Source organism: Lactuca saligna, chromosome 1 (genome assembly GCF_052625555.1).
Source record: "Lactuca saligna cultivar CGN05327 chromosome 1, ASM5262555v1, whole genome shotgun sequence".
NCBI classification, from domain to species: domain Eukaryota; kingdom Viridiplantae; phylum Streptophyta; class Magnoliopsida; order Asterales; family Asteraceae; genus Lactuca; species Lactuca saligna.
The window spans coordinates 187,532,058-187,543,257 of NC_136417.1; the positions used below are offsets into that span (position 1 = coordinate 187,532,058).

The window sequence follows — 11,200 nt, forward strand, 5'->3', positions numbered from 1 at the left end:
GCCATAGTTCAAAGCTGAAGGGAATTTCAAGGAAAAAGATGAAGGCACACACATGAAAATTTGTTTTCATGCTGTACTTGGAAAAGCACCTGAGGAGGTATGGTCACTGATCAAAGTCAGGAAGGTGATCAGTATGAAAAAGGATGTGGTTTTTGAAAACACAGTCCAAAACATTAAGTATGTGTTGGCCAGGGCAAATGGAAATATTTGCGAATTCACAATTGCAGATTTTCCATTGATGAACTTGTATGACCTTTTACAAGTTGCATTGCTTTTGAAAGACAAATCATTCTCTTATCTTCAAAACACAGAACCAGAGGAATTTAAGCTTGGAGTGCTCACATCAAGATCTTTATAGAAAATTACTATGAGTGCCTAGCACTAACTGATGTGGATTTGGGTACTGACAACGGAATGGAGATCAAAGCCGCAATGGCCCCTTCAAAGACTCAGGCTAAATTGAAGAAATATGTTGATGGAGAAATTTGTTTAAAGCCTTTTGGACTAGTCTTCGCCGGAAAAGACAAAGCTGGAAAAGCGAAGCGATTTTTGTTCCAAGCAAGCGAAGTGGAGAGATACTCTACATCACAATATACGAACTTGATTGTTCGTATGAACCACTGCAAGAAGAACAATGAAGGTGACAAGAAGGAGTTTAAGAAAATTATTTCATGGTATACAGAGGTTCGAAGAGTTTTTTTGTACTCCATTACCCTTCTTACAAACTGAAGGCATCGACTTCGATTACAAAGTGGGAGATTGTCAGGGTCGAAGTGTTGTAATGAGTCGAAGTTTGCTTTTTTGTTTTTTTTGGGTCTTCGAACATTTTTGTAATCTATTTTACTAGGGCATTGTATTCGAAGTTTAATTTTTAGTCCTTAGTATATTTTTTGTACCCTTTCCTCTCCTATTTCCTCTTTTTACAACAATAAGCAATTTGAAATTCCCACCGCAATAATTGAAGAAGAAAAAAAATGGGCAGTCCATTAATCTGGAGACCTAACAACTTATCGATGTGGAAACCCAACAACCCATTGTTACCCAATGTGGGCCTACATATAACAGCCCACAACATGAAACTCCTCTTGGCAGCCCATGAATGCCATTCTCTAGTAATTATGGCTCACAAATCAATAAAACATCTCTCATGAAACCAACATTGACATCAAACAAGCCAAGAGACCCGAAAGAACTAGAACAAAGCTACAAAGATTTGAAGAATACAAAGTGGAATTAACACCCTCAATTGACCATTCTTCTCCGGATGCCAAGCATCAACCTCGACGATACATCATTTATCTAACTTTATGTCTTATAAAAATTTCACTAGCAATCACAAATCTTTTCTGATGGCCATTTCCACTCAAAATGAGCCTAAACACTATCATCAGGCGATCAAAAATCCAAATTGGATAACTGCCATGAAAAAGCAGATAAGTGCACTTGAAGCAAACAACACATGGACCTTGGCTCACTTACCACCTAACAAGAAAGTTGTTGACTCAAAGTGGGTCGACAAGATTAAATACAAACCTATTGGAGAAATTGAACGTTACAAAACAAGATTAGTCGCAAAAGGGTATACACAAATAGAAGGCATTGATTTTCATGAAAGTTGATCAAATAAAAGAAACATCAATACATTTTTATGCTTTTCATCAAGTCCTTCATTTTCTTCAATCATTGGATTTTCTTTAATAAATCAAGCATATAAATTGATCAACCAACAGTCTTAATTAAAAATTTGATCAACCAACAATCAAATATTGTAACAAAATAGTTATGGTTTCACTTTAATAAATCAAGCATATAAAGTGATCGAAACATATAATCCAATGATGAGTTCTCTCATGCCCAAATCTTTTGTAGAAGATTAGAACCACAATAAGTGATATATTAATTTTAAACGCTTCTTTAACAAGATATTGAACAAGGAAGACACGTTCATGACCATGTATCGTCTATGTTATACCGCCTTTGCGAATCCAACTCTCAAGTTCCCGTAATCGAATATAGTATGGTAACTACCCATGAAAACATCTCCCAAGATCCTAAAACGTGTTTCTATATGTTACTTTACACTGTATATAAATGATGTTTTTCTAATAAATGATATTTAAAAAAAATAGAAATTGACATAGGAATAGAAAAAGTTAACGAGGGCTTTGTGTTGAAAAACTAGAAATTAACGAAATAAAATCATTTTCGTAAATTTTTTTAAAGAAACGGTCAACCTACTAAAATGAGTATTTTTTCCCACTAAAATTATTAAGTTAAGAAAAATATATCTTTAATATAAAATCATAAAACATTAACAATTCACCCCATTCAATCAAATTCTTGAAATTTTGCCCCTCATTCGAAGATTTTCGGAAATATAATGCTTAATAAAATGTTTTTTTTTGTCACGTATCAATCATTTATAAGTTTTGACACTTGTCACTTTGTAGTATTTTTAAAATGAATATTATCCACTTGTGGGTGTTTCAATTTTTAAATTAAAATCATATATTTATAATGTAAAGTATTACATATATATATATATATATATATATATATATATATATATATATATATATATATATATATATATATATATACATATATATATATATATATATATATATATATATATATATATATATACTAGGTGTGAAACCCGTGTATTACACGGATTGATTTAAAAAAAAAATTAAACATTAAGGTGTAAATAGAGAATATTTTTTAATGTACAATTTTAAAATAAGGAACAAACATATTTATTGCAATTTAATATCATATATATGATATTTAGAGGGTGTTTGACTTATTTTTTGAGGGATCAAAAGTTCTTTTTGGAAAAAATAGAATGCAAAAGATGTTTGGTAACATCATTTTAAAAACTACTTTTTGATTTTTTTTTATATAAGGAAAAATGATTTTTTGGAAAAGTCAGGAAATACTGTTTTTTTGTAACTTTTGCCAAAAGGACTTTTGGCTTCCAAAAAGATAAGTCAAACACCCCTTAATATTTTACATATATAAGTATATAACTTTAATTATAAAAATTGAAACAAACTAAAAATTGACAAGTGGATAATATTTATTTCAAAAATACCACAAAATGACAAGTATCAAAACTTATGAGAGATTGACATGTGGTAAAAAAAAACCTTCATTTATTAAGAAGGATATATATATATATATATATATATATATATATATATATATATATATATATATATATATATATATATAATTAAATTGTAATGAATACGTTTCTTCCTTTTTTTATTTTAAAGTTTTACATTAAAAAATATTTACTGGTTACATTTCAATGTTTAATTTTTTTTTTAAATTAATCCGTATAATAGGGTATTTATAAAACATAATTAGTAGACATAAACACACTTCACGTACCATAGAAGGCCATCAGAAGTAGGAATGTCCAACGGCATGAAACCACTCACACAACGTGTACCATCACCCTCACCATCTTTAATAAGGTACTACAAAATAGGGGAAATGACTTATTAGGGTAATTAACTATTGCCCTTGTACTCAATTGGTTACTTTCCTTTTTTTTGTATCTCATTTACCATTGAACTTGTTGTATGTGTTCACAGAAACCATTGAAACCGGCTATTCAAGGTTTCCGACAAATTCTTATCTCCGGCGACTCTCTGGTCGTCTTCTCCGGCGAGCCACCGGCAAAAATGAGTTTTTCCGGCAGACTTTTCTCGACTGCCATCCAAGTGGCATCCACCGTTGGTATTGCTGCTTAGCTTTCTCCACCCTCCCCTTTCTCCCTCCTGTCGATTTGATGCCAGAAAAAAGGTCAAAGGGACGCAGGCAGCAAGCCACCTGCCACCTCCTCCTGCCATCACCAGAACCCACCTGCGACCTCCCTTTTGCCGTCGGTAAACCACCATTACCACCTCTTGTTGCTTGTTGCTGCTATAAGTCATCAAGCCGAGACCCAAGGATCCGTCGAAAATCTCTTTTAACCGGAGGTTCGCCGGAGAAGACAACCAGAGAGTCGCCGGAGAAGACAACCAGAGAGTCGCCGGAGATAAGAAATTGTTGGAAACCTTCAATAGCCGGTTTCAATTTGTAAACACCTACAACAAGTTCAATGATAAATTAGATACAAAAAAAAAGTGACCAATTGAATACAAAGGCAACAATTAATTACCCTAATAATATGTACAAAATATCATGTATGCACCCAGGATTAACTTTTTATGCTTATTATAAAAATAGTTCCATTGTTAAATCATTAAAAATATTTAAATATATAGTGGCTAAATATGTAAAATGATGAAAGTAAGTTGAATTAGGTTTTTGTATTTTGCCCTCGTATCAAAAGTGGGTAACATGGAAAAATGATTTTTAATGATAAAAAAATATTATAATCATTAAAAAATTGTTAAGTGTACATAGAATATTGATATTACATTTGTTTTTGTTTATGTATTTATTTTTCATTGTAACAAAATTTAGTAAGAAGAGTACCTCCTGTGGTGTAAGAACAAAATCTTTACCACCAAGTGTAAACGAAATATTAGGCATCGATGCAGCCTTTCCACAATCAATATCCGAGTCTCGGATTGTGTCAAATTGCTCGGAGAGCTGTGAGTTATATTATATAGACTCGTTAGTTCCCAAAAACCCATATGAGAAGCTTGGCATTTTATTAAACACTTGGTTTTCACCTCATTCTGAAGAAGATCCAATATGTTTTCCCCGTTTTGTTTGACCACAGACTTAAATTCTTGACTCACAAAGCTCTTTATTCCAATGGCAGCATTTATCTCGTTAATCGCAGACTAAATGCAACAATCACATAATTAAGATCACTCATTGGGATTAGTACAACACAATATCAAGAAACCAGAAGTTCGGATGTTCAGTTATGTATACCGTTGGCCCGGTTAGCAAAGAAGTTCCTGAGTCTGCAATGGCGGGACATCCATTTTGACAGTATCCTGTTCGAAGAAACGATCATCGTATCAAATTCAACAGCTTTAAATGAGAAATCCCTTCATAAACATACCGGTTGATTCGCCATTGATAAGAACATCGCCCAAATTGAACTAACATGGAGTAAAAAAAAAAAAAAATCAAAAACATTGGAGATATGAATCATATGATATGAGTATAGTTTTGCAGAATAATTAAGCATCATCATTATGATTGATGATGAATAACGAACCTGCCAATAACCCTTTTTTGTGATCGGAACAAAAGCATGATTACCCTTGTAATGGTTGGGATCAACGCCACCAAAGATGATCTCGCCCCCACCCCCATTTTCTTCATTTTCACTCCGGTCCAACCAAATCGAGAACAATGGATACTTAACTACATTTTGATTCAACATATTCTCCCTGTATAATAAATAAACTACCAGTTTAAAATTCTTTATTTAAGTATGCAACATAACCAATGGGATTCTAGCTATCCCATGACGTCATCTTGTAAATATTTTACAAATTTGAAGTTATATATTGTAATTAATGTAACTATGTTATAACTATGGATAAAAAAATATATATAAAAATATTGATTAAATGAGTAAAAATAAAGTACATAGCTAGAGTAAACTATCTTATTATTTCCTTAAACTTTTCCATTGGGTTTGTTTTTTTTACAGCAAAAAGAAGCCATTTTCCACAACTAATGATTGGTGATCTTTTTCCTAGTTAGATATAATTACGCGTGAAAATAATATAAATATTATGATTACGATAATATAAATATGGGTTTAATAATTATTTTTTATTTATATAAGTATATATTTTGATTACCATATTGTGGCAACATTTCCAACGGAAATCTCCCTGAATCCAAGCCCAAGTACACCATCAAACTTTCCGGTCATAAACGTCATATCAGGCTCCTTTGTTGCCTCGATAAACTCCTAGTCATATATCAAAATGTAACACCAATATAAAAAATCAAATGAACAAAAAAACAATCAGAAAAATATAATATTCACCTGATCCTTAATAATGAGATGACCAATTTTAACGTTGTCTTTGCTAAAGAATCCTGATATTGTTCCACTACCATATTCAATTGCACCAGATTGCCCTATATATAGATTAGAAGTTAAAACATGAGTCATATAATGCCACTATGACACATATGAACCAAGATCCGTCATGACTAATTACTAACCACTACTCTTGTATGTAATTGACATTCCTGACCGGTATTTTGAATGAACATAGCATGACATCTACACAAAAATCCCAAGCAACAAGCATTTCGTTACAATCTAGATGAATGTAAGAGTAAAATACTTGAGAAAATTAATTATAGCACAGTTGGAGAAATAAGCGGAACTAAAAGAATATTAAGGCTATATTTAGCGTACTAGCTAAAAAGCTAGTTGTCAAATAAAAAACTAGCTGATAGCTGAAAAACTAGCTGATAAAAAATAACATTTGGTAAAACTAGCTGAAAAGCTAGTTGAAATATATAAAATTACATAAAATGACATGTAAGAGTATGCGTTTCTATAATTAATTAAAGGGTGTATTTTGAAATTTTTTAAAAAGCTCCTAAAAAACTAGTCTAAGTAGCTTTTCAAAAACGTAACTTATAAGCTACTTTTTGGCTTACCAAACACGACAACATAAAAAAGTTCGAAAAATAAACTAGTTTATCAGCTAACTGTGGCGTGCCAAACACAACTTAAGTGAGGAATGTTTTTTTATAAATTGGAATTTTAATGGGGTATTACTTTTTTTTCCAAGTTTTTATCTCAAGTCTCTCTTTCTATATAAGTTAAAATGGAACATGTATACATTTTATATCAAATTAAAGGAAACAACACCCAGAATTTACCGAGAGATAACACTTTGATGATGGCACCCATAGATTAGAGCTACCGGTATCAAAGATGACATTGAACATTTGAGGAGGAGTGCCAATACCAATCTCACCGTAATATTGAGTGTTGATGTAATTAGTTAACAACACGATGTCTAATCCATTGGACCCGATGAGATTATTCCCATAACGAGCCCTCAAAGAATGAGTCAACTCAGTTTGTGAAACAACACGATTGTCTTTGTTTAATTTCATTCTTTTCAATCTAATTCTCGTGTATCCATCAGTCGATGATGAAAGGATGAGAGGAGGATACACAAAATATGAACAAATGAGGAAAATCACAAAGGCTTTCTGATAGTGTCCCATATATATGCTGACCTACAAGTATATACATCAACATAGTATAAGTAAAAGGTAGTATATTAATTAATTAATAACATGATATTTTGTTTGATATAATAGTTTTGTCTTCGTCTTTTCTTTATCTTGTGCATGTAGTTTTACATAATCCAATGTTAGCTATTAATTCTTTGTTGTTGGATTTTATTTTTAAGCTCTTTGTCAAAATAAAATTCAATTGTTAAAAAAAAATATATATATTAATAAAAGAATGAATATCAAATTTTATTTCTCCACCAACCGGTTTCACTAACAAAGATAAATTGTAGAATAATATGCGTTTGATATTGCGTGTGTGTGTTTTGTATTCATACGAAAATTGTAACTTTTGATGTGTAATTATCTTTGTAAACATCAAATAACTTTTTTAAATGTTAAAATAGATTTTGATAATTAAAAATACATAACAACTTTTAGTTGGAAATCGGAATAAATGCATTTTTATGAATAAAAATATGAAGAAAAAATCCATAAGATATACTCTTCTTAACAACGTCAAAACATTTTACATGCTATAAGTTGCTGCTTTAAAAATAAGCCACAACAAATATCAACATTTGCAAAATTCATATTATGATTTCATAAATAGAAACATATTTACTCCATAGGAAGGGAAGTACATTAATGCTCAACCAAAAACTTATAAAACATTACTTTTCATCATTGCAATGTGTTAAATTATATTTATTCTTTTAAACACTAAATGTTTTTAGTAGGAATAAATACATTTTTATGCATAAAAATATACTTTATTGATTACGTCAAACATTTTATATGATGCATATAAGATTAAAAAACAAGCCACACCAAATATCAACATTTTCAAAATCCAAAATATGATTCATAAATAAAAACAAATATAATCCATAGGAAGGAAATAAACCAAAATTTAATGTATCTCAACTTTAATGGCACAAATTATGGTATATGTTTCATGAAATTAGAATTTAAAGCCTATATTTTAATATAATTATTATTTGATGCATTAATATTAAATATTATAAGAGCTATTGGTTGTTAAAAACATCGTAAATGATTGTAGAAAATCATTTCCTCCGTCTGTATGTATGTCGTTACATAAATCTTAGAAAATTCATATAAGACAAATCTTTTATTATAATACATAATTTAAATAACTATTGAATAGATTGTATTCAGAAGCTTTTGACAATTTGAGATATAGAAGGCTATATTTTGCGAACAACCTGAAAAGATAAATAATAGTTAAAAAAAAGTAGCTCTTAGCTAATAAGCTAATTAACGTTTAGTAAACTAGATGATAAACTAGGTTATAAATTATAATCTATTCCATCTAAACTAGTAAAGGTAAGGATATAGGAAGAAAAACTTACAAATGAATTGATGAGACTCCAGATATCAATTTGAGGGAGAGATTGAGAGAAAAAAATTAACAGCAGAGAATCGTATATACGTATTAGTGTATATAATATTTAATTGGTTTTTAGTTAAAGCTTTATGGTTAAGGATTTTGGTTCTCTATGGTTATGTAAATACGTACCTTCTAGTTTGATAATATACATCTTCAGCCCCTAATATTTTGGCATGTTGATACGTATCTACACGAATAGAGATAACGAGACAAAACGGCTAATTTGAGCACTTTAACTTATTTGTCGTATCTTCTTATAAACTCATTCATTAAATTCTCTATTTGAAGCTTTAAAAACATATTGATTTCCCTAGTTAGACCCATTAAATCATTACTTAGATATTACCATTCTCTATGATATGATAACTCTGTAAAATGACATGAAAACTCTATTTAAACTGGCAATGTTCACATTATATAAAATGGTAGGATTTGAGTTATGCAGTTTTAATCCTCAAATCTTATCACTTTACATAATGCGAACATATTATCTAAACTTTGAGGGGTAAATGCAAAAAGAATGTTTACAAGTGGTATACGCACAAAAAATGTATGGATTAGCACGAATAAATTTGAGTTGTTGGATTGATATTGAGCAATGGGATTAGCTAATGTTAAGTGAGATTAAAAATTAAATAAAAAATTAAAAGGTTAAGGATAACGTGAGTAGAGAACAGACACGAGAACCTCGTGACAACAATTGGATTGTAACTGAACCATAGTTTGTTTATATGTCAACCAGAAATGTGAACTACTTGTTTATTATCATGTCTAAACATGTTAACTATTATCAATATGTAATCATTTGATCTGATAATGAAACTGTTATATATATATATATATATATATATATATATATATATATATATATATATATATATATATATATAGAGAGAGAGAGAGAGAGAGAGAGAGAGAGAGAAAATGATCAATTTAGAATAATTAAAAGGTTAAAAACACAAGAATAATTATGAGTCAATAATTCCATAAAATCATAAATAGAATTTAACATTATAATTAAATTTGGATAAGTTATGTATAATTAATGAATTCCTACAAGTATGTAGTGTAATCTCATTAATTAATTTTTTCATCGTATATTAGGAGTAAATCAAATCTATTTTTAATTAACAAATTCAATAAAAATATTATTTTGTATTTTTTTAATAAACAGAAAAATACTTTTTATAATATTTTTTACTGTCAAAATAATAAATAAATAAATAAACATTTATTTTTCATACCATTTGATTCATAAAATTTCATTCTTAAGTGAATATAAAACGTAATCAATTTTATAATTTTATTGAATTAGTTTTTTAACTATATTTTTCTAAAGACCAAAATACAAATACAACTGGAATAATATACTTTATTACTGAGAACATAAAATGAATATAACACAATCTAATAATAAATAATACAATACATTTATATTCATGAATATAAAATCATGGTTATTAAAATCGTGATCCTGATCGTAGGATTCTACATAGGTATGAAAAACAATCCGGATAGTAAACGGATCGTATTTGGGGTCGGATCGCAGGTATGATCGTAATATCGTAGGATCAAGATCCGATCCGATCATACATTCCCTTTTTTTGCAAATAAAAATTATTTTTACCACCTAATAGCTTTTACCATTTACAAATTTACTGTTTATCATTTTGTGTTGTGACTTATGACTAATATTTTGAAGTTTTTATAAGTTTTGAACGAATAATTTAAATGTTTGAAATATTTTTCATGTTTAAAAATTATAAATTAAAATTATGTTTTATTTTGTGGGATCTTATGATCCCGATCCCGATTTTTCAAATCCAAAAACGGTTCTACGTAGGATTCCGATCTTGACAACCTTGAATAAACCACAATATAGAGATAAATAAAAATAGATGTGTAATCTTTAATGAATAAACGACAACATACATATAATTAAAATCAACTACAATTGTAATCGCAAATGAATATATAACACAATCAAAAAACTATAATGCACTTTAATCATAAATGATTAAAACACAATGTAATGTAGGTTTCTTGTTTTTTATAGATTGAATCAATTCACTTGAAATGGTTGCTTTGACATAAACTTAAAATTGTATGCTTTTGTTGATGATTTTAGTGTCACTATGTCATTTTATGTAATTGGAGCTAACATGTGAGCTAAGAGACTTCATAATTTGTACTCTATTATATGTATGTGTTTGTGCGAAGTGCATGCATCTATAAGATCAAATTACAACCTGGTTTGACAACAAGTCAGCAGGCGGGGTCGAGGGGAAGAGCCCCTTTGGTGGGGTCTAGGGGCAGCACCCCTTACATGGTAGAGGGGAAGAGCCCCTAGATGGGGTCCCGCAGCCAGGTCAGCGGGCGGGGTCGAGGGGTAAAGCCCCCGCAGGGTTTGGGGTAGTGCCCCAAAACTCTTCGAATTTTACATATAGGAATATTCAAATTCTTGAGGGTTGAAAGTCGTTAGTTTTGGAAAACCTAAATCCTCATTAAAATTTGGATTACCCTAACTTGTTTCGAAAGCAACCCATGACGGTCAACACTAAGAGAAACTCTAATCTCATTTATATACAT

At 30.1% G+C, this 11,200-nt stretch overlaps 1 protein-coding gene across 1 annotated transcript; it reads right to left on the reverse strand.

The window, feature by feature from the left end:
• Positions 1–1,733: 1,733 nt before the first annotated feature.
• On the reverse strand, positions 1,734–8,661 carry LOC145001754 (aspartic proteinase oryzasin-1-like). The gene is made up of 12 exons (XM_078961106.1): positions 8,574–8,661; positions 6,835–7,200; positions 6,163–6,223; positions 5,981–6,075; positions 5,790–5,902; positions 5,195–5,369; positions 5,036–5,075; positions 4,903–4,967; positions 4,695–4,808; positions 4,495–4,611; positions 3,400–3,488; positions 1,734–2,051 (listed from the first exon to the last, which is right to left on the reverse strand). The coding sequence occupies exons 2-12, from the start codon at positions 7,186–7,188 to the stop codon at positions 1,967–1,969; spliced, it is 1,308 nt and encodes a 435-aa protein (XP_078817232.1). The 5' UTR covers positions 7,189–7,200; positions 8,574–8,661; the 3' UTR covers positions 1,734–1,966.
• Positions 8,662–11,200: the final 2,539 nt, after the last annotated feature.